This window comes from Dermacentor silvarum, chromosome 9 (assembly GCF_013339745.2).
Source record: "Dermacentor silvarum isolate Dsil-2018 chromosome 9, BIME_Dsil_1.4, whole genome shotgun sequence".
Classification (NCBI taxonomy): domain Eukaryota; kingdom Metazoa; phylum Arthropoda; class Arachnida; order Ixodida; family Ixodidae; genus Dermacentor; species Dermacentor silvarum.
In genome coordinates this window covers 128490555-128514867 of record NC_051162.1, presented here as the reverse complement: position 1 = coordinate 128514867, position 24313 = coordinate 128490555, and the positions used below count along the sequence as shown (strand labels likewise).

The window sequence follows — 24313 nt, the reverse complement described above, 5'->3', positions numbered from 1 at the left end:
CGCCCTTCGCTCCACGTCCACCTCGCCAAGCTGTTGCGCGACCGCCCCCGATTCCCTTCTCGCCGCCTGCACCACAGCTACCACGCCAGCCAAATCCTTGGCGCACAGCCGACAACCGCCCGATTTGCTACCATTGTGGTATTCCGGGACACGTTGCCCGCTTTTGTCGACGCCTTATGCAGCCTACTTATGATTACCGCCGACCCATGAACAGTTACGCCCCTCGACTGCTACAATCCCCTGTGCCACCAGATGAAACCCCTGTTCCCTACACTACTCGTCGTTCGCCATCCCCACGCCGCCGTTCCATCTCACCGATGAGACGCCGGCCAAGCCCTCTGCCTCAGGGAAACTAAGTGCCGCAGTTCCCGAGGCGAGAACTGCGTCCCCTTCGCTTTACCCAAGGCCTCGAAATCACCCCTGCAACGTAATTGAGGTATACGTCGACGGCATTCCAACATTCGCACTGGTCGATACGGGCGCAGCAATCTCGGTGTTAAGCGCAGGTCTTTGCCGACGGATGGGAAAAGTAACGACGTCGCTTTCCGGACTGTATTTGAGTACTGCGAGCGCACAGCCTGTAGAACCTTTGGGAGCCTGCACTGCTCGTGTTGTCATCGCGGAATCTCTTCATGTCGTTGAGTTCGTTGTCCTGCCGTCCTGCTCCCACGATGTCATTCTAGGCTGGGATTTCCTATCGTCTAACAATGCCATCATTGACTGCGCCCGCGCCGAGGTGGAGTTGTTCCCTTCCGCTGCAGCCATGGACCACGATCCTGTGACGCCTCCAAAAATGATTGTGGCCGAAGTTACCGATATCCCTCCTCAGTCCGCCGCCGTCGTCTCTGTCTTGCGCATCTGCACGTGACGCAACCGTCTTATTCACGCCATGTGACTTGTTCGCCCGTCGCCGTTCCCTTCCGCTGCCCTTTGCCGTCATCGCCATCAGTGCTGGCCGTGGTGTGATGTGTGTGTGCAATGTGTCTTTCCTGCCGGTTACTTTGCATCACGGAGAGTGCCTCGGTTATGCTGAAATTGTGGATTCTTCGATGCTCTTCGATGCTCCCGACACCGCGCATTTGACATCCCGCGCCGCGCTCGACAATGCGACTCGACCGCCGTTGGAGTGCTTCGAACCGTCAATCTCCGGTGATTTGACAACCACACAACGCGCGCAACTTGTCAGCCTGCTACGCGAATTTGCCGCCTCCTTCGACTGCCATCAACCTTCTCTCGGCCGCACCGCCACAGTGTCGCACAGCATCGACACCGGTTCGCACGCCCCACTCCGGCAGCGTCCTTACCGTGTCTCAGCTTCTGAACGCCGCGTCATCGACGAACAAGTGAGCGATATGCTTCGGCGTGGCGTGATTCAGCCGTCCTGATACGTCGCGTCTAGCCAATAAACAACTACATGGTGACTGTAGAAAATCGAACGTTTATTGTGCTCTCCACAGTCGTATTTATAGGGGTCCATGACGTACACGTCACGTGATCCAGGTTGCCAGCCGGAGACACCTCATTATCTTCCCCCTACAGATTGAGGCGGACAGGGGCTCTGCGTTGGCGGGTAGACCTTCGGAGTGAAGTCTCTGGATCAGGGGCTTGATGCGCCGGTATACTTGGGCTTGGTATATCCAGCCTTGACGGTCCTGGCATCGTGTTGAAGTTTGTCGGTGAATCTTGTTCTGTCGGTTGATCCTGCAGTGGTTCACCTCTTCGCACTTGGTCAAAATGCCTTCGTTGAACCCCTTGCTGCGTGTCAACGGTGACCATTCTTGCTCCCTGTTGTTCCCTCACTGTGGCTGGTATCGATTTGGATCTCGTCCAGCTTCGAGTCCAGACCCGTTGACCCTTTTGCCAATTCTGTTTGGTGTTCTGGTGCTGTACGTTTCTTGTTTGCTGGTTCGGCGTGATGCAGTCTATCTTCGTTCTTATTTGGTATCCCAGCAATAACTCGGCCGGAGACTTGCCTTCTTGGAGAGGGGTTCGACGGTAGCTGCATAAGAATCTGGAGAGTCTGGTCTGTAAATTTCCCTGTCTCATCTTCTTTAATCCGTCCTTGACTGTGCGGACTGCCCTTTCTGCCAAACCGTTGGACTGGGGATGGTATGGAGCCGTGGTGAGGTGCTGTATTTGATTCCTATCCACGAAGTCCCGAAAAAATGCACTGGTAAATTGTGTCCCATTGTCGGTTACTATGGTTCTGGGTAAACCGAACCTTGCAAAGATGACTCGTAGGGCGTCCACAGTGTTTTCTGACGTGGCTGACTTCATAGGCAGTGCTTCAATCCATTTAGTTGTTGAGTCTACTGCGACTAATATCATGTGCCCGTCCACTGGTCCTGCGAAATCTAGATGCAGGCGGCTCCATCTTTCGTTCGAGACTGGCCATGGTACTGGCGTATGTCGTGGAGGCATCGGTGCGGCTTCTATACAGACGGTACAGGCTCTTACTAGGCGTTCAATTTCTGCATCCACGTTTGGAAACCAGAACAAGGATCTTGCTGTCTTTTTCATAGCTGCCATGCCCGAGTGATTATCGTGTAACACATTTAAGACAGCTTTAATTGCAGCAGTAGGTATGACGATTCGATGTCCCCAGAAAATCAAATCCTGCGTGATCGTCAGTTCTTGTCTCTTGTTGAAATAGGGACGGTATCGCTGTTGATGCTCCCCTAAGAAATTCGGCCAACCTTGCACAATCCACTGTTTGACCTGTTGCAAAGTAGGATCCAAGTCCGTCAGCTGTACAAGGTCCCGTGCTGTGATAGCTTTGCTTGTTAGAAAGTCTGTGTACAGCACATACTCCGGGTTTTCTTGTAGGCCCTGAGACTCTTCACTGGTCTGGAGTGGCAGTCGGCTCAGTGCATCAGCATTGACGTTGTCTGCACCCTTTCGGTACTCTAAGACGTACTGATAATTGTCCAGCAAGAGGGCCCATCTTTGTATCCTGGCTGCCGCCATGGGCGGAATGGCTTTGTTCGGATTGAAGATACCCGTGAGCGGTTTATGATCCGTCACCAAGACAAATTGGTTTCCGTACAAATAGTCTTTAAACCTGGTCACCCCAAACACAAGTGCCAACGCTTCCTTTTCCAGTTGCGAGTAGTTTCGTTCTGCTTGATTTAACGTCCTGGAACGGAATCCGATGGGGTAGTCAATTCCATTTACACGGTGAGAGAGAACCGCGCCAACTCCTACTGCTGATGCGTCACACTCCAACCTCAATGGTTTTTTCGGGTCGAAGTGGGCTAGAAACTTCGAAGTCTGAATTGCTCCTTTGACGTGCTTGAAGGCCGTCTCTTGTTTGTCCCGCCACTCCCATGTGGCACCCTTCTTCAGCAAGTCGTACAGTGGAGCCAGGTGAGTCGACAAATTAGGCAAAAACTTGGCATAGTAATTAATCAGGCCTAGAAATGCCTTGAGTTCCGTCACCGAAGTCGGCGTCGGTGCCCTTACGACAGCTGCTATGTTGTCATCCTTGGGCTTGAGGCCAGAAGCATCCACGCGGTGACCCAGAAAGGTTACTTCTTTTTGTCGAAATCGGCATTTGTTGCGGTTCAGTCTAAATCCATTATCTCGTAACCGCTGAAGCACTTTTCGGAGTAGTGTGAGGTCATTTTTCTTCTCCGCTATGATGATGTCGTCAAGGTAAACTTGGACACCTGGCGGATCCCTGAAGAGCAAGTCCATTCGTCTTTGAAAGATGGCTGGCGCTGAACTTACTCCAAACGGAAGTCTGTTGAAGCAGAATAGGCCCTTGTGGGTGTTGAGCACAGTCAATTCCTTGGCCTTGTCGTCCAAGGGTAGTTGATTGTACGCTTGTGTCAAGTCGAGAGTGGTGAACACTTCGCCGCCGTTTAGCCGTGCGAAAATGTCTTCTGCCCGTGGAAGGGGATATTGTTCAGTAACCGTAGCTGTGTTCACAGTGAGACGGAAATCTCCACAAACGCGGATAGATCCATCCGGTTTCACAACAGGCACGACCGGTGTGGCCCATTCCGCAGTCGTTACTGGTGATAAGATGCCATCTGCTACCATTCGGTCCAACGCCTCCGAAACTTTGTCCACCAAGGCATAAGGCAGGGAACGAGCCTTACAGAAACGAGGAGTTGCTTGCACTTTGAGTTGGAATTTCACGGGTGGGCCGGTGAATTTCCCAAGTCCAGGGGCAAAGACATCGCTGAATTCATCCAGTAAATTCTGCAGAGCTTTATCCGGTTGTGTTTGAATCATAGATACCTGGTTGGGTTTGAGCATCGCTATCCCAGATTGATTGAAGGCTTTTATAATGTCTCTTCCACAAAGTGACGGGCCGGGGATGTCGACGACGACTAAAGATCCGACTACCGTCTGTCCATCACATGATGCAGTCATGCGTACTTGACCCGCTACGGGGAGCTCTCCCAAAAAACATGATAATCGAACAGTCGTGTTCGTTAATGGCGGCCAATGACGGCGATGCTGCCGAAACACCGATGTGGAGACGACGCTAACTGGCGATCCGGTATCCACGATCATGCGAAGTGGTACCCCATTCCAAACGATTTCCTTAACAACAGGACTCACCATGTCTCTGTTGCTGTCTTGATGTGCCACGAGAGTATAAAGTGTTTCGTGGTCGGTTGAGCGGTCATCGGCATCCGCCAACATGGGGTAGGTACCGCGAGGCTTACCTCGTATTCCAGAACGGCACACCCGGGCGATATGTCCACGTCGACCACACTTCCGACATATGGTTTGTTGATGAAAACACGCTTCTTCGGAATGTGTGTCGCTTCCGCATCTCTGGCACTTTTGAAGACGCTGCTGAAATCTTCCTTCTCTAGACGGCGTTCTCGTATAATGGACCACCCCCTGTTCCGAGGCGTGCATGTTTCTTGCGTTCTCGCTCGCGTTCTGTGCCGAAATGACGAAGTCTTCTGCCTCCGACAAAGTCAAATTACGTCTGGTGAGTAAATGCCGCCGGACATCTTCATCTGTAACGCCGCAAACGATTCGATCCCGAAGCATACGCTGCAGGGAGATTCCAAAATTGCACTGTTCGGCCAGACGCCGAATCTCTGCGATGAAGCCTTGTACTGTTTCGCCTGGTTGCTGCGTTCGCATAAAAAATGCGTAACTTGCGGCTATCTCATTGACTTCCGGCGCATAATAATCCTGCAAATATCCAATGGCTTCTTGGTAGGTAAGGTTATTGACTTGCCTTGGGTGACATCGTCCTTGAATAACTCTTACCGCCGCGTCGGGCAACGAAGATATCAAGATGGCGCGTCGCTTCGTCTCGTCTGCTATCTCTTGCGCTTCCAGGTATGCCTCGAGTCGAATCTTGAAGGTCGTCCATGTAGTCTCGATTCCATCGAACACGGGTGGTTTTCCGAGGCTCATCCTTGCTTTCCTTGCGTTGTGAAGCCGCTGCGTTCGCTTCTTCCTCGTCGCCACTGATACGTCGCGTCTAGCCAATAAACAACTACATGGTGACTGTAGAAAATCGAACGTTTATTGTGCTCTCCACAGTCGTATTTATAGGGGTCCATGACGTACACGTCACGTGATCCAGGTTGCCAGCCGGAGACACCTCACGTCCCATAGCCCGTGGGCATCACCTATTGTCCTCGTAAAAAAGAAAGATGGTTCTATTCGATTCTGCGTTGATTACAGACGTCTTAACAAAATTACGCGCAAAGACGTATATCCCCTACCGCGCATAGACGATGCTCTTGACTGTTTGCAAGGTGCCGAGTTCTTTTCCTCTTTGGACTTGCGGTCTGGATATTGGCAAGTCCCCATGGCAGAGTCTGACCGCTCCAAAACCGCCTTCGTTACACCGGACGGATTATACGAATTTAATGTCATGCCATTCGGCCTATGTAATGCGCCCGCTACGTTCGATCGTATGATGGACAGTATCTTGCGCGGTCTCAAGTGGCACACGTGTTTGTGCTACCTAGATGATGTCGTTGTCTTCTCACCTGATTTCTCGACTCACCTCCAACGACTAAGAGAGGTATTAAGCTGTCTGACTAAGGCTCGCCTGCAACTTAACATGAAAAAATGCTTCTTTGCTGCTCGTAAGCTTACCATCTTAGGCCACGTGGTATCCAAAGAAGGCGTGCTTCCGGATCCTGCAAAACTCCGTGCAGTTGCCGAGTTCCCCAAGCCCACTAATCTGAAGACACTACGCAGTTTCGTCGGCCTCTGCTCCTATTTTCGCCGCTTTGTGAAGAACTTCGCCATGATCATCGCCCCTTTGACTCAACTGCTGGCTGGAGACAACGCCCTATCCGCCTGGTCGAAAGCATGCGATGACGCGTTCACGACCCTTCGCCATCTGCTCACCTCTCCTCCTATTCTGCGGCATTTTGACCCCGATGCCCCAACTGAAGTCCATACCGATGCTAGTGGAGTCGGCCTTGGGGCGGTTCTTGCCCAACGCAAAAGTGGTCTTGTGGAATACGTCGTTGCTTATGCTAGCCGCACGCTGACAAAGTCGGAGCTAAACTACTCTGTTACAGAAAAGGAGTGTTTAGCAATACTGTGGGCCCTTACGAAATTTCGACCTTATTTATACGGCCGCCAATTTGATGTAGTAACGGACCACCATGCGCTGTGCTGGCTCTCCTCATTGAAAGACCCCTCTGGCCGCCTCGCACGCTGGGCACTCCGTTTGCAAGAGTACGACATCCGGGTTGTGTACCGCTCTGGACGCAAGCACACCGATGCCGACGCTCTCTCCCGCTCGCCACTATCACCTGACCCTGATCCTGACCGTCTTTGCCCACTCAACTTTGTCCTCTCAGCACTTGCCATCGATGACATGCGCTCTGAGCAGAGCAAGGACCCGTGGATTTCTTCGCTTTTGGAGTTTCTATCTGATCCTACCACTGTTACGGCGTCTAGGACTCTACGGCGGCAGGCGCATCACTTTGTTATTCGCGACCAACTCCTATACCGTCGCAATTATCTCCCCGAGGGTCGGCAATGGCTCCTAGTAATACCGCGTCATCTTCGGGCTGATTTATGCGCATCGTTTCACGCTGATCCCCAATGTGCACACGGTGGCCTGTTAAAGACCTACACCCGCCTTAGGCTCCGGTATTGCTGGCCTGGCATGTACAAGTTCGTTCGGAAGTACGTCCGCTGCTGCCTCGACTGCCAGCGCCGAAAGTCGGCCCCTACTTCCACGGCCGCACCCTTGCAGCCGCTTCCTTGCCCATCCCGTCCTTTTGATCGGGTCGGAATCGACCTTTACGGCCCGCTTCCTTGTACTGGTGCTGGCAACCGCTGGATTATCGTTGCAGTGGATCACCTCACACGCTATGCAGAAACCGCTCCACTTCCATCTGCAACTGCCCAAGATGTTGCATCCTTCATACTGCGGCGTTTTGTTCTTCGTCACGGAGCCCCTCGGGAACTTCTCAGTGATCGAGGCCGCACATTTCTATCTGAAGTCGTGACGTCGCTTCTGAAGGAGTGTCACATCATCCACAGGACCACTAGCGCATACCATCCACAGACGAACGGGCTGACGGAGCGTTTCAACCGTACTCTTGGCGACATGCTCGCCATGTACGTCGCGTCCGACCATTCCAACTGGGACGCTGTGCTTCCGTTCGTCACGTTCGCCTATAATACTGCCACTCAAGCTACCACTGGTTTTTCTCCGTTTTTCTTACTGTACGGCCGTGAACCTTCCTGCACCATCGATACCATGCTCCCCTACCAGCCTGATTCATCGGAATGTGTTCCTGTGTCTCAAGCTGCGCAGCATGCTGAAGAATGCAGACAACTCGCCCGTTGTCTTACCACCGCAGATCAGACACAACAGAAGCTCCGTCGTGGTGGCTCTGTTCCACCAAGCTTCCCTTCCGATTCGTTGGTTTGGCTGTGGGTTCCACCTGTAGCTCCCGGCCTTTCTTCTAAGCTGCTCCCAAGATATCACGGACCTTACCGTGTAATTGCACAAACTTCCCCCGTGAATTATGTCGTCGAGCCTGTGTCACCGTCCTCTGATCAGCGCCGTCGCGGTCGCGAAACGGTTCACGTAGATCGGCTCAAGCCCTTCTACGATCCCTCTATGTTACCGTATGCTTAGATCGCCAGGATGGCGTCTTTTTCTCCGGGGGACAAATGTAAGGAAGAAGAAGTGCCGGTTAGTCAGGTGCATCTCCGGTGTATGAACTACGACGAAGAAGTGCCGGTCGGTCAGGCGCATCACCAGCGCTTTTACGCACGGGGCTTGTCCTGACTGCTCGCAGGGTTCTGACTGCCGCACCGAGTTCGACCTCTCAATCTTGTCAATAAACACCTTGACAGCGCTTATAAGAACGGGCCTGAGCTAGCATTGTAACATTCTGAGCTACCACGCTCAGAATGTTACAAACCCGCACGTACCCCACTCCGCGGTCCCTTAGCAGAACAGACCCACACTTCCCGCAGTCGTGCCCCAAGTGCGGAGCCGATTCATGCTCTTTTGATCATATGCTCTGGCTGTGCCCAGCCATAGAAAACTCTATATACTTGCCACAAAGCAACAGTGGGAGGAGTTTCTAAGAAGCGACCACCACCACATCCAACTCCAGGTAGTCCAGAGGGCCTGCGACATCGCAACGAGATTTCGCCTCCCGGTGCCATCGTGGGCGGAGCCACCGACTTGACCTGAGGGAGCCTTCGGCTCCCCCTAGCCAGTTTTTCAGGACCAATAAATGTTCTTGTCACCGTCACTGTGTCTTGCGAGGTTGTGAGACAAGGGACGCACGCATTGCACTGCAAAAGATTTGTGACAACGGCCTTGACATAATGGAACTCCGGATACTGTCACCCTGTTGCCTTGTTGTGTGCACACTGCGCGCGCCGTAGTGTGATTGGACGAACCATGGGCGAGGGTGATGTTGGGGATGCCTTTAGGTAAGTGCGGGGCCGTTGAAAAGGGGGATTCGGTGGATATTCGGCAAAGAAAGAAGACCAAAATCGTAAACTGATTGTAACTCTTGACTCGTAGTCTTAATGTCTGTGTAATAGTTTCCTTCTATCGCTTGCTATTCGATCTTAATAAACAGTTAACCCCTTGCAATCAGCGTCACCGCCTTGCCTACTGTAATGTGACTTCGCGACATCCACAACACCTTCAAGTTTCCCTCACCGACATCGAGGCGAATATCAACTTAGACCAAATTCTAACAGCCATGAGTTCATACCTGTTGCGTTTGAACGGACATACCTGTCTGCAGATATACCATGTCTGCGGGCTCTCACAGCTTCCTTCGTAGACGTTCGCTTTCATCCCAACCTGATGACCTTGACGATGTCGTCAGCCGTCAGTTCCGAGCGGATTATCAAGTCGGTTTTACCCTCTAATGCCCAAGCACAGTTACCATGGAGGTGAGTGAGTGAGTGAGTGACATAACTTTATTTTAAATCCGGCGATTGGGAGGCCCGGGCCTGGGGCCGCCTAGATGGCCACTGGGAGCTGTTGCTCCCGCACGGCATCCATGGCTCGCTGGACGGCCAAAAGTTGGTCTTGGAGTTCTGAGCTGAGCAGCGTGGCCGACCACCGCGCCCGTAGATTTTCCGGGGAGACTGCCATTTTTTCTTGATATATTGTGCATCCCCACAACATGTGTTGAAGGGTGGCTCTAGCAGACTTGCATAGCTTGCATATATCGCTGGCGTATATCTCGGGGTAGAAAGTCTTTAACTGCACGGGACTCACATAGGTTTCTGTTTGTAATCGCCTCCAAGCAACGGACTCAGTTCTGTTCAGTTTAGTGTGAGGCGGTGGTAATATTCGCCTCTGATTTTGATAGAATTTTGTAATGGAGGTGAATGGGAACAAATTGATCACCTTTATTTCCTGCCGTGAAGAGTACATTTTTACAACAAAAACAATGAAATTGTATTTGAGCTGAGACCTAATTAGTACTTTAGCAACTAATTAATTATTACTTGGCTTGTTGAACTATACATCGCTGAAACTTCACTTCAGCGTATCAAAAATTTAACAATAGGCTTCGCATTAAGTTTTCTGCGCTTAAATCACCATATTAAGTCACCAAAACTCAGCGTAGCCTATATATGATACGCTCTGCATTACAGTCTTGAAGTAGGTTTTGTGTACAGTATATAGCTAATGCGGTGTCTAGACCTTCCTGCACAATAACTTGTTGCAGGGTCTACCGGCGCTTCCTCTGCGCACTGCTGCTCTGTTGCAGCTACAGAAAAAAGTGGCGATGCCGCTATGCGCGCGTTCGTTGTAATCCAACAAACCAGCCATCGGGGACGCCTATACTCCTTCGTTATAACGACAAATTCGTTGTAGTGATCTTAAGCGACGTAATTTTTAAAAGCAATCGTTTGCGAAGTAAGCAATGTGCGAAGAGCTGCAGAGGATGTACAATTAGAGCCAGGCCACCTTGTTGAATATACTATATTTGTGCGATGTTAATAAAATGCGCCAGTAAGGTAACCTAAAAGTAGCTTACTTTTAATTAACTGCTCCATTGCTTTCTTGGGCAGTACTGTTTTCAATTTTCCAAGAAGGTAACCGTAATTGTACTCGGTTCCTTTTTTATTTTTTTATTTTTTTTTTATTTTTGCTGTAACGTGTACAAATCTGCCTTTCAGGCGACGGAAGTTGGTCTCGGTTTAGTAAACTCTCGTCTCGGATTGGCTTGACGAGTGCTTTTTCCGGTCGCGCAACGTAGATTTTCCGGTGCCCGATGTTGTCAGCGACCAGAAATCTCCCAGTGTGAACGGGGCTAACGTGCCAGCACCACAGCGTCAGCTTTCACCGCTGCTGCCGCACACACTTCTAGCTGACCTCCAACGTGGAGCCGTTACTGCTGCGTGCGAGTGAGGCCGTGAGCCAGCAAACAGACCCCACGTCACAAGTCGTTTGCAGCACTGCCGAAAGTACGAGGCGTACACAGGTAATACCCTTGCGCAGCAGAATATAGTTCCGGGCGTAAATAACCGCCTGGTTATTGACGGGACTACAAGGTTTTACTTTTTCTTAGTACATGATACGTTACAGCGATACGTGAGGTGTTAGGACATTTGCGCATGCACGTTGTATACGGGGAATTACCGCGGCGGTGAGCAGACGACGCGGCGCGGATGAACACATCTTGAGGGGCATTCGACTTTCCTATTGGTTAAGAAGTCCTGCAGCTTCCACAGTACTGCAAATGACTTGTGAGACAGTAGAGTTCTTCCGAAGAGTGTGAGAACTTACTTTGTGGGGATGCGCGACATGTCACGCGTCCCCTGATGTTGCTTTCCCCGCATGGCTCCCGTCTCCTGTAATCCGGCTTCGCCGCGTGGCTTTACGGCGGTCGGCGTGGTTGCGGATAGATTGCGCTAGTGTTGCGCCGCTAACGCCACCCAACGGCGGGGATACTTGGACGCAAAATGAAGGCGCTGGCGCTGCCTTTTGGACGTGGGGCGTGGGATCGGTGAGCGATGCGGACGTTCCGCGCGTGCGCCGATCCACGCTTCGCGAGACCGTCTCGCGAGGCGAGGAGCAGGGCACCGGTATGGACGACGAACACGGATCGTTCGAACGCGCCACCGTATGCGTGACCGTACACGTGAACGACTAGGCGATGGTGTCTACAGCTTGGGGCGAACATATTCGGTCGCGGTGAGTCGGACTTCCTTGATTTGTCGCGCGCCCATGTGAATGTTCTATGGGTAGTAATTCGGCTAGCATGCATTAGTGTATGAAAGGTGCAATAAATTCCCTTTTGATTGTTTGTACTACTGTGTTGTCGTTCCTTTGTCCCAAGAGCGCGTGTGAGACCCCACAACTTGTACACTTTTTCTGCCTTTGATGTATCAGTTGTCAGACTGGCATTCATCGGTGAACAAGTTTTTGTTGTTTTCGTTGTTAACCTTCGATTTTCACGTTACGTCAGGCAATTTTTGCCGTTATTTACGCTTCGTTTTCACTTTCTTTTGTTCGCTAGGCTATATTACACTATGGACGTGACAAACCCTGTTGCGGAGTCTCCCAAGCTCACAGATGGGTTTTATCATGTTGGTAATCATCTACAGCGCACTGGTTCTATAGTACTTTGGTTCTGGGATTCTAGGGCTGTATAGCCTAGACTGTCGGTATGCTGTATACCAGAGGATATGGCCGTAACTCAGCAAATAAATCATAAAAAGTTCAACTGTCTTGACTTTACAGTTGGCATGTCTGTCACTGAAGTACCTTTGTGGAAGGCGTACCGCATAAAACCAGAGCAGATGAAGAAACTATCTTTAAGCCATCAAATAACACTAGGTTATAGTTTACCTTTTTAACGGAAGCTGTCACCTAGTGTTATAAATTACGTGTTAGATGCGACAGGGTACACGAATATCACAGATTTCGAGCTGGCCCCGGGATTCCAAGCAAGTGGACGCGCCTTCAGCTGTGACACTTTTCAAGCCTGCAATTTTAATGTACGCTTTAAAGCTATAAATTAAGAGATAATCAGAGCGATGTCACACAGTTTCTGATGCCGCCACTGCTCTGATGATAATGATGATGTCTTGTATAACGGTACAAAGTAAACCCACGGTTGGGTACTATCACGATTTGGATGGCTCTGAAACTTGCACAGCAAACATCTTTTTCTCTTCTTTTTTTAGTTATCTTAGTAGCTGCAGCTGTACGGAGCACGGATCGGCGGGACTGAGTCATGGACAGTGCAAGGTCTGGACGATGGGGAGAAATGGACAGGGGACTTCTTTCTTTGAGTATGATGATGGACATGCGCCATCCAAATTTCCTACGCCTGGTTTACAACCGTGACGACTGGAGCGACGTCATGGCCAAGAAGGGTGCCAGGGAGGTTCTTATGGGCGTCAAGTACCCGGATGACGGCACCAGGCGGTCTCTGTACGCGTCCTGGCTGAGGATCTTTGCCTCCGGCGTTTGGCACGATTCATTCGACCACCTTATGCTCGAGTGCGTCGCCGCCACGCCGTCGCCGACGACTCCCGGCACACCTCTCTTCGCTGATATATTCAAGGTTCATTCATTCTTTCATTCATATGAGTATTGAAGTATAGTAACCCTGGCTATTCACAAACGTGCCTTGAGTAGACTTCCTTCTGAAACGTTCTTCCAAAACACAAGGGAGGAACGTTTCTGAAACTTGTCTGAAAAGTTTCTGAAATGACGACTAGAAGGTGAAAGCCCAAGTGTCGATGCATTAAAGACGGACACATGACATACAGATACCCCTTAATTTGCTTACTAATCCTCTTAAATCACTTAGTCATCCCCATTAATTCATTTAGTCTACTTCGCCTAGTAATCCCTCTTAATTCCGTGAGTCATGCTCTTAATTCGATTCGTCTAATTCGCTTATCACCTTCTTAATTTGCTTAGTCATCCTCTTAATTCGCTTAGTCATCCGCTTAATTCGCTTACTCATCCTCTTAAATCACTTAGTCATCAATCTTAACTCTATTGTCTTTAACTCTCCCGAGTCATCCGCTTAGCTTAGTCTTCCATCTAATTCGCTTAAGCATCCACTTAATTCGCTTTATCGTCCATCTTGCTTGCTTCCGGGTTATGAGTGCTTATGGGGGCGTGAGCCATTAGTGTTTGTACGAAGGTCGACTGAACGATTACACATATAAAGCTTTCGCCTTAATAAACGATCCTCCCTAGTGGAGTACAGTGATGCCTTATGACACAAAATGCGAAAAGTGCTCCTCGGCGATTACTACAATAAGGGATTTATTGGGGAGCCCTCTTTAAACCTAACTCATTCGGATAGACCTTTCGAACTTGATTAGTGGTAAGGTCTTAATTCAGAGGAATTAGCGGGGTTGTTTAGGGCCGACCAGGCTAACCCCACCTGAAGCAGCTCAGGAATCTTCGAAGCGCGTTATTTAACAGTACTGACTACTTTGGTCGGGGGGCGGCGCTGCGCTCCACTTGCAGGTAGAATTACTGTACATGCTCCCGCGAGCACAAACAGTAAGTCTACTTGACGTAGTCACGGTGGTTAAAGCGCGTCTGCGAATACTCGGTCGTGGGATGCCTTTAATTGAAAGTGACTACCCAATGTGGCTTGCAAGAAACGCGGAAATAAACGATGCTGTAAAATAGAAGCATTGTTTTCATTAACTGGCACACAGACCAACTTAATGTGCCGTGACCGCATTAGTAACTTGCGCTTGTCACTAGTTATAGTTCGTACCTCAAATTTTGATTTTGATATTGAAATGTATGCTGTTTTGTTTTTAACGCTTCTTGTGCTCACATAATTGAAATGTTAGAAATATTCTCACTGGTTTATTCTACTGTATGCCTTGTAAAGGGGGTCCTAATCTCTGTCAAGTGAATTAATTTTCACTTCGGACTTCCCCCATTCAATATGGAAATAAACTCAATTCAATTAGGGTGCTGATGTAAAGAGTTCACGCACAATGCACAAACTATAGCAAGCCAGACGGGTAGACTACTGTTGTCAAGACTATCCTCACTAATAATTCGGCGAAACGTGACTCGCTTGTGTTACAAATTATGCCTAAAGGACTTATCAAGTAAATTCAAGGCCAACATCAGACCCAGCAGTAAATTTTTTTTTGTTTATTTATGTCGTTTATGTCGGAAGGCACAGGTATGACGTCATTGTGTGGTGTCGCAAATTTCGCGGCGCAAGTTTTCGTGGCCCGGAAAGGTGTGAACAAGATGCCAGTTTGAATAATATTTAAGACGGACGTATTTGTCTCAATAAGCAAATATAAGCCTTGACCAGCCGTTACGCGCATAGAGGTGCTCCGTCGTCCGATGACGCTTAGCAGGCAGGCAGGCAGGCAGTGAACTTTATTTTAAGTCCTGAGGAGCGACTCCGAGAACCCCTTACGGGGGAGGAGCCACCGCGGGCCGCTCCCACGTTGGGACGGGCAGGCCGTGCTTGACAGCCGCGTCGTGAGCCCTCTGGACAGCCCGTAGCTGAGCGGTGAGGTCGGAGCTCTTGCGAAAAAAAAAAAAAAAAAAGATGGCATCGGGATGTTTATTCAACCTTTGCGTCACTTTCTGCCACACTATAGATCCCTGCTTTCGACAAAAAGAGACCAACCCGCTATTTCAGAAGCACACTCTACAAACGTAGCTTTGTTGAATGAGCCTTGTCTGTTTCGTCTTTATGTCCATTCAAGGTACACGATCCCGTCGACCGGGCACCGCCCTTAGGACCTGTCTTGAACCTGGAAGAACTTCCTACCCTCTTCAACCGCAAACCCGAGAAGATCGAGCCTCTTCCTGAATCGCCGGGATTGGTCACCTTTTTGGCGGACCTGATACGGAAGAGTGGAGATTGTCGCGAGGCTCTCGACGAAGCTGGTATGATCATCGGCTTCTACAGCCTAGCACTATCCGTTGTCGTAGCCAAGCCAGTCAGGGACGTCGAGGACTTCTTTTGGAAACGGATGAAGAGGGCGTTGGCCGTGGCGGTGCCGACGTCGTTCGACGGAGATGCGTACTTCCCCAACGGGAGGTTCTTAACGCCGCTCGCTCTCAAAGGCCACCGTGGCGTCGTGAAGCCTTACATCGTGCTCCTGATCCTCGGTCAGTACGCCTATCACGTCAACAACGATGCGGACTCAAGGTAATGACTGCCTCTTGCACTAATGCTTTAGCTTCTGAGACACGCAGTCATTGGGGGGGTAAGAGTATTGCGCAAAATTTCGGACCATGCTCTTTCAGCCGCGATCCTCCCCCATACAGATCGATAAGCACGAAAGCCTCTTCTGAAATGGTAAATGCTGGGGCCACATGTTTACGTTCGGTGCTGTTTATAGATTTCCGTCAGCGCCGCCAGAGCTCCTTTCAATGTTAGATGACATGTCGTCGCTGAGTACCAGAAAAAGTATTATGGCCGGTGATTTTAACCTGTGTACAATTGACTAGATCAATAGCCCCTACATTTGACTCAATAGGAACCCTATACTCGTGACATGATGCTGGCTTGCGACCTAGGGCAGTATGTAACCAGATATATAACGCGGGAACCAGATATAACTGGTGACGGTGGTATTGGTACTTTGCATATAGCTTAGCATTTTTGATGTCAGAAATTTTGTTAACCTGTTTTTGCGCTTAATACATTGTATACCATTATATTCAAGTGCTATATGTGGTTTTTTTTTTTGCGTAGATGTAGATGTTGTGTATGCAATTTACAAAACCTACTCGTTTACTGTGTAAAAGTGTGACATGTTATTTTTATTGCATTTGTTCTTATTTAACAACAAAGCTGGAAAGCTGCTCAAACAGGGTACATAAATCGTCAAGTCTTTATGGTTTTTTGTCTGTGTCGATGGAGCCGATAGGAGCCGATGTCTGGCACAGTGTAATGTAAGCGTCGAAAAAAGGCCGATCAGATCATAGGCTAGTATAGCTTTAATGTGTGATAACAGCTAGACTGTTCGAAAGCAACGTACACGTAATTAAGACTACCAATATTTCGGCCGCGCTGATGATCAGTATATTCTGGACGTTATCTGCTTGCTGACAACCTAGCTGATATTGATGCTGCTAGTTTGGGAAACCATTTCAAGAAATGTCAAGAACTGTACTGATGTTTTCGTTCCCAGCCAAGTAGCGGCCTTGTCGGGATCTGGCTCAATGCCGTGCTTGCTGACGACGTGACCTAGTACTCTGATGCTGCGGCTCCCAAATCGACACTTCGTAGCATTGAGCTGGAGACCGGCTTTGGCAAGACACGTGAGAAAGTCGTCTAAACGTTCGAGGTGCTGTATATATATATATATATATATATATATATATATATATATATATATATATATATATATATATATTAAATGCGAACACAGGACAAGAGAGCAGCGGGCAGCGTTCGCAGCGTGTCTCAACCAGAGCGGCCAAGGCAATCTCGAGCTCGCGCTTCCCGGATGACTGGCGATGTGGCTGCAGCGGCCGGGCATTCGTCTTCACTACAGTCACCCCCCCATCGGAAAAGGAGCCATCCTGGCGACTCATGGTGAACATAGAATCATGGGGTCGTAATACGGCTTCAGGCGTTGTACGTGGACGGTTTCACGACCACGACAGCGTTGGTCCGTAGGTGGCGTGACAGGCTCGGCATATAGTTCACAGGCGATGTCTGCGCTACAACACGGTAGGGTCCTTGATATTTGGATACAAGCTTGGATGAGAGGCCAGCAGGAACGGCAGGAACCCAAAGCCACACAAGGGAGTCCGGAAGAAAGTGATTAATGCTGGTGATCATCGTCACGTCGAGATTTTTGTTGCCATTGGTCGACGGCTGTAAAGGAACGGGCGAGTTGACGGCATTCCTCGGCGCGGCGGGCAACTTCAGAGATGGGTGTACATTCGGATGAATCGGGTCTGTACGGAAGAATGGTGTCGAGGGTAGTCGAAGGTTCGCGGCCATACAAGAGGAAGAATGGGGAAAAGTTTGTGGTCGCCTGTGGTGCAGTGTTGTAGGCGAACGTGATGAATGGCAGAATGAGGTCCCAATCCGTGTGATCAGAGGCGACGTATTTGGAGAGCATGTCGCCAAGGGTGCGGTTAAATCTTTCCGTCAGACGATTAGTTTGAGGATGGTAGGCGGTGGTGCTGCGATGAACGATGCGACATTCAGTAAGGAGAGCGTTTACGACTTCGGAGAGGAACACACGTCCCCTATCGCTCAAAAGTTCGCGAGGTGCACCGTGACGGAGAATAAAGTTTTTCAGTAGGAAGGATGCGATATCACGAGCTGTGGCAGCAGGCAGAGCGGCTGTTTCTGCGTATCGCGTCAAGTGGTCGATGGCGACGACTATCCAGCGGTTTCCGGAAGCCGTGCTCGGAAGGGGTCCATACAGGTCAATCCCAATGCGATCGAAGGGCCTGGCAGGACACGGGATTGGCTGGAGTGTACCAGAGACATGCTGAGAAGAAACCTTGCGACGTTGGCACTGAGGGCACGACCGAATGTATTTGCACACAAAGGTGTACATGTCACGCCAATAAAACCTGGAGCGAAGCCGGGTGTACGTCTTGAAGACACCCGCGTGTGCACACTGCGGGTCAGTGTGGAAGGCAGAACATATTTCACCGCGAAGACGTCGCGGTATGACGCGCAACCACTTGCGGACGTCGGAGACGTAATTCCGGCGATAGAGAAGTCTATCCCGCATTTCGAAGTGCGAAGCTTGACGGCGCAAAGCTCGAGAAGGTGGAGGAACAGTGGACGGGTTAGAAAGAAAGCGGATAAGAGCACTTATCCAGGCATCCTTGCGTTGCTCCGAAGCCATGTCGGAGCCTGCTGGGAACGGAAGTACTTGGTCAACGGCAGAGAGGCAGGCATCGCTTTCGGTTGACACGGGCGAACGGGAAAGCGCGTCGGCGTCGGTGTGGCGGCGGCCAGACCTGCAGGTAGACAACGCGCACATCGAAATCTTGCAACCGCAAAGCCCAGCAAGCTAATCGACCTGAGGGGTCCTTCAATGTGGACAGCCAACAAAGTGCATGGTGGTCTGTAATTACGTCAAAGGGGCGGCCATAGAGGTAGGGTCGAAATTTACCAAGTGCCCAGATTATGGCTAAACACTCCTTCTCCGTAACGGAATAATTCGTCTCTGCTTTGGTGAGGGCGCGGCTTGCGTATGCAATGACGTACTCGTCGAACCCAGATTTGCGCTGCGCGAGCACAGCGCCGAGCCCAACACCGCTGGCGTCAGTGTGTACTTCGATCGGAGCACTCGGATCGAAGTGACGCTGTATAGGCGGCGATGTTAATAGACGACGCAACTCTTGGAAGGCATCGTCACAGGCAGGGGACCAGGCGTAATTGTTCAAGTCGCTCCGTAGAAGCTGATTCAATGGAGCGGTGATGGACGCAAAATTCCGAATGAAGCGGCGAAAGTAAGAGCAGAGGCCAAGGAAGCTGCGAAGTTCTCGTACGGAGGAAGGTTTGGGAAAATCAGCAACTGCACGGAGCTTGGCGGCGTCAGGAAGAATACCGTGTTTAGATACGACATGGCCAAGGATGGTGAGCTGACTTGCGCCAAAGTGACATTTCTTCAGGTTGAGCTGAAGGCCGGCGGCAGTTAGGCACTGTAACACTTCCTCCAGCCGACAGAGATGGGTGGGAAAATCGGGCGAAAAAATAACCACATCATCTAAGTAGCACAGGCACGTTTTCCACTTGAAATCACGCAACAGGTTGTCCATCATACGCTCAAATGTTGCTGGGGCGTTGCAAAGCCCGAAAGGCATGACACGAAATCCATATAGGCCATCTGATGTTACAAAGGCCGTTTTAGGTTGGTCTTCGGGTGCCATGGGGACTTGCCAATAGCCGCTACGTAAGTCGATAGAAGAGAAGAACTACGCGCCTTGGAGACAGTCAAGGGCGTCGTCAATTCTCGGAAGAGGGTAAACATCTTTACGAGTTATTTTGTTAAGACGACGGTAATTGACACAGAATCGAATCGATCCGTCCTTCTTCTTAACAAGAACAACTGGAGATGCCCAGGGGCTATCCGAAGGCTGAATGACGCCGCGCTTCAGCATGTCAGCTACTTGGTCATCGATGACACGGCGCTCTGTCGCGGATACACGATAGGGTCTTTGTCGCAGTGGCGCACTAGTACCCGTGTCGATGCGATGACGAACAGTTGACGTGCGGCCCAAGGGAACATGCTGGCAGTCGAAAGCCGAACGGAACTTGTCGAGAAGGCGTAGAAGCTGGGCGCGTTGGGAAACAGTCAACGTGTCGGCGATGGAGCTATGGAGAACATCGGGCGAAGTCGGCTCCTGCGCAAGGTTACAGGTCATTCCGGCGACCTCATGAGTGGCGATGGAACCAGTTGGCATGCCAATGATGGCAGCAGCGTCGACACACTGGACGCGGCCAACGCACTCCCCACGAAGCAAAGTGAGAGGACAGGACAATTGGTTGGAGACGAGCAGTCTGCTGATGCCGGCATGAACGTCCAAAACAGCGAAAGGCAGCGGGGAACATTTGCGACGACCTCCGCCATCGTCGGGTTGACACGCCGGCAGAGGTCGACGATGTCCTCTATGTAGCTGGTGAACGTTTCACCAGATTGCTGGGATCGGCTGCGCAGGTGTTGTTCAGCGCGAAGCTTGCGCACGCCAGGGCGGCCGAAAACGTCTGCGATGCTGGTTTTGAAGCGAGCCCTCGTGCGGAAATCGGCTTCGTGGTTTCGAAACCACAGCTTGGCGACGCCCGATAGATAGAACATCGCGTTGTTGAGCTTGTGGGTGTCGTCCCATTTGTTAGTGTTGCTGACGCGTTCATACGATTCCAGCCAATCTTCAACGTCTTTCTCATCAGTGCCGCTGAAGATGTCAGGATCCTGCTGACGCTGGGCACCGGCACATACGATGGCTGGAGTAACCGGTGGGGATGTCGGGCTGGGGTCGTCAGGCATGACGGACGGCAAAGTTCGGGTGCGTAATTCCAGGTTGGGGGAAACCGTAGCACCTCCACCAGAATCTAATGCGAACACAGGACAAGAGAGCAGCGGGCAGCGTTCGCAGCGTGTCTCAACCAGAGCGGCCAAGGCAATCTCGAGCTCGCGCTTCCCGGATGACTGGCGATGTGGCTGCAGCGCCGGGCATTCGTCTTCACTACAATATATATATATATATATATATATATATATATATATTGACACTTGTACTTATTTATATTTCTCCAGTGACAGCTTTTCACTGGCTAAGAAATGTTAAACGTTTTCGCTTGGCGCAGGACGCGCCTGTATGTATCCGAAGTTTCTCGAATGTTGTCCACGGTTCTATCCGTTGTCTGTCGTCACCGAACCTTGTGTTACCTGATTATATGCGTGACGCGAATTGTGTAGTACTTTCGGTAAAGCACGTGGGCACCAGCGATTACGCTGGTGCCCAGGGCAGCGTGAAAAACAAGTACGAAGAAAGGTACGTACACGGGACGGGTGCAACCATTGAAGGCGCCCGTCCTGTGTATACGTTCCTTCCTTCGTCCTTGCTTCTCGCGCTGCCCTGTTATGTGTTCAAAAATGCACCATCTAGCCCAAACAAGAGCTTTACTGCATCAGGTGTAAAAGTAAACACGCTTGACCCGCTCATCAGATTTCGACGATAGCCGACTGCTTTCGATAGCCGACTGAACGTCACTTGCTTTCGTGGGCACAGCCTTATAAAAAGCTAGTTTCGTGATTTAGGTGTCGTCTAAACCAACTGACCGCACACTATTTTCCCCCCATGTTCACATCGGATTCATTGCATCGCCTTTATAGCGAAACTGGCTCTTTTTTTTTTTTTACCTTGCCCATCTTTTGTAAATATTAATCCTGAAAAGTGTTGGCGATAACCTGAGCAGGAAAAGTGCGTGCTTGAATAAGCTCAATCATAATAATACCTTGATCAGTAGCCCCCAAGATTTGGACAACGCAATTAATAAATATTTCAATTCCGTGCTTTCTTCAGATAATGACGATACGCTGCTGCAGGCCTCACCGCTTGTTGAGCCTGAATAATACCGCATGAAGGAGTGCTTACACTGTTGTTAAATCTGACAAAAGAAAGGCTCACCTGTGGCTCAGACAATATATCCAATGCGTTCTTACGCCGCTATGCTTAGCCTATATATCTCTCATACCAACAGCTCTCTTTCGTTCGTCACTCAGTACAGTGTGCTTGCCTAGTGTTGCTCGTGTTTGAACGCCTGGGGTTCATTAACGTGCACGCAATGCACGGCACAGGAGCGCTTTGCATTCCGACCCCATGGAAATGAGGCCGCCATCGCCGCCTGTATAGAAACCGTGGCCTCAAGCTTAGCAGCGTGACTCTATAGCCACTGGGCTATTGTGGCTGGTATGTGTAACCCTAGCTGCATCGTCTTTGAGACCGCATCAGATCCTAAATGAATGAATGAATGAATGAATGAATGAATGAATGAATGAATGAATGAATGAATGAATGAATGAATGAATGAATGAATTCACTTCGCTATAGACTACAGACTAATTTGCTGTTTCCCGCCTGTCATAATTATGCAGTGCTGACCAAAGATTCCTGGAAGAAGGCTTCCTGACGCAAGCAAAGTTCGGCCACCTCGAGGTAGTGAAGCTCCTCTACGACGTGCAGGATAAGACTGGACTCAGTGCCGAGAGTCTGAACCGAATCCTACACAAAGGCCTCGGAAGCGATGATCCCGTCTCGAAGTCCTGCTTCCGCGTTGCATGCTATCTCGAGGGGGCGGAGGAGCCTACGCAGCGTACGAGACCCTGGAGTCGCGCGTCCAACTACTACTACTTCGCAGACCTGGACTTAGCCGACAACGTGGAGTACGCCATGCGGCTGACAGCGGTCCTGGCGCCTGACCCAAATGACCAGCGGTGGCAGGAGTTTGCGGACGCTGCTCGGCCGAGCATGAAAGATGCGCGACTTTGGGCCAAAGGCTTCAATCGGGCTTTGCGCAAAGGAAAGTTTGCCGGACTGGCCAAGCAAGCCGAACTTCGTAGCATGATTCGGCGGTCCAGTGAGCCCAACCTGGGATGATATTCCGGACAACGATGTAAAATTCCGCCGTCAAATTGTCAAATTCGTCATCTTGCAAGTTCTCATTGATCCAGAGGGCTGCTACGACTTTTCTTAGTGGCTAAAAACGCAGCCATTACAAAATGTGACAGTGTGGCAGAATGTGACGATATTTAGAAAAGCACCCCGTAAGAATATTGCGCTGTTATTGCGAACTTGTACCGTGTCACTTCAATGATAGCTTCGTGGAACCAGTTTTGATGTTTAAGGTATTATTCGCTAATAAAGGGCCCCTGATCACGATCTGTAGGGAATTTTGATTATGTATTGGAACTTCTAGAGTGACGTCCGGAGAAAGTTTACCGCAAGAAATTTTAGAAAGAGTTTATTATTAGCGCGCACAGAAGTAAATGAAATGTTGCAAGACAATAGTTCAAGGAGGACAGGTACCCGCCCCGCCATAGGCGCCGACTACGGGGGAGGCTCCCGGGCCCGAGTGACCCCCCCCCCCCCCCCTCCCCGCCAATGCCGAAGCCTAACCCCACCCTCTTACACTGTCATTACCCGAGTTTTGTTACCCACATCACTTGAAGTTTCTTCCGCGTTGCCTCTACCTTTTCACTTAAAAAATTATTGTGGCTAAAAGCTTACTGCATCATTGTTGGCGTGGACGTGTACGTCTTTTAATTCATATATTCGCTTTATTTATGCAAATCCTGACAATTGGAGGACAAGCGCATTAGAAGCCCCAGGGGCGGCTACCTCATCCGTGTTTTAAATGCGAAGCATTTCTTGGCGAACATTTGCTACTTTGACAGTATCTATCTATCTATCTAGCCGCCTACGACTTTGTGCTCTCATGGTCGTTTCGTTAACTCGGTATGACAAGAGTATATAAACATAAATGATATATTATGACAATGTCATGACATGCGTGTCATGTAGGTCATGAAACAGCCGCCTACGTCTTGGTGCTCTCATGGTCCTTTCGGTAACTTGGTAGGTACCAAAATTGTCCTAATATGACAGGAGTGTATGACGAACATAAGTGATAGGTCATGACAATGATTCAGCGAAAAAGATTACCATTCAAAAACCACTGAAATTGGTTCCGACGTGGGTACTAAGTGAAGGAAACACTAAAGGATGCTGGTAGAAGTCATAGTCATGAGCATGACTCAGCAAAATGACAATGACTCACGAAAAAAAATTAATACTCAGAAACCACTAGAATGGGTTCAGACGTCGGCACTAAGTGAAGGAAACACTAAATGATTGTGGTAGAAGTCATAGTCATGACCATGAGTTTACAAAAATGAGAATGGCTCAGCGAAAAAAGATTAATACTCAAAGACCAATGGAATGGGTTCGTATGTGGTAAAAGTGAAGGAAAAAAGCTAAAGGTTGATCGTCGAAGTCATAGTCATGAGCATGACTAAGGCTTTCGTCTTAGGATTTCTTAGGTGTAGCTAAAGGGACTCCTGAGTACTCATGACATGAGTGTCATGACATGCGTGTCATGTAGGTCATGAAAGAGCCGCCTACGTCTTGGTGCTCTCATGGCCATTTCGTTAACATGGTAGGCTCCCCGCACACTGCTTCACATAACATTGATTCCCGCAAAGCGTGGGATCTGCCGGCTTTTCACTTAAACGTCTTTTTTTTTATTTCCACTGTGAACACCATGCCCAGACATAATATATTTGAATATATACACAGGACAATGTGCATTATATTTTTTTAAGTGAAGGAGGTAGCCAACTAACAATTATGTGTAATGGTATG

The 24313-nt window shown here is 49.9% G+C and overlaps 1 protein-coding gene across 2 annotated transcripts in view; it reads left to right on the top strand.

The window, feature by feature from the left end:
• LOC119464283 (uncharacterized) overlaps window positions 1-22863 on the top strand; it is a 28440-nt gene extending 5577 nt beyond the window's left edge. The window contains exons 2-4 of one of the 2 annotated variants that reach the window (XM_037725189.2): window positions 12640-13022; window positions 15169-15617; window positions 22048-22863. In XM_037725189.2, coding sequence (XP_037581117.1) covers window positions 12690-13022; window positions 15169-15617; window positions 22048-22549 — 1284 coding nt within the window. In that variant the 5' untranslated portion in view covers window positions 12640-12689 and the 3' untranslated portion in view covers window positions 22550-22863. The remainder of the gene's footprint in view (window positions 1-12639; window positions 13023-15168; window positions 15618-22047) is intronic. The other variant, XM_049655851.1, reaches the window with a different exon arrangement.
• The last annotated feature ends 1450 nt before the right edge of the window (window positions 22864-24313 follow it).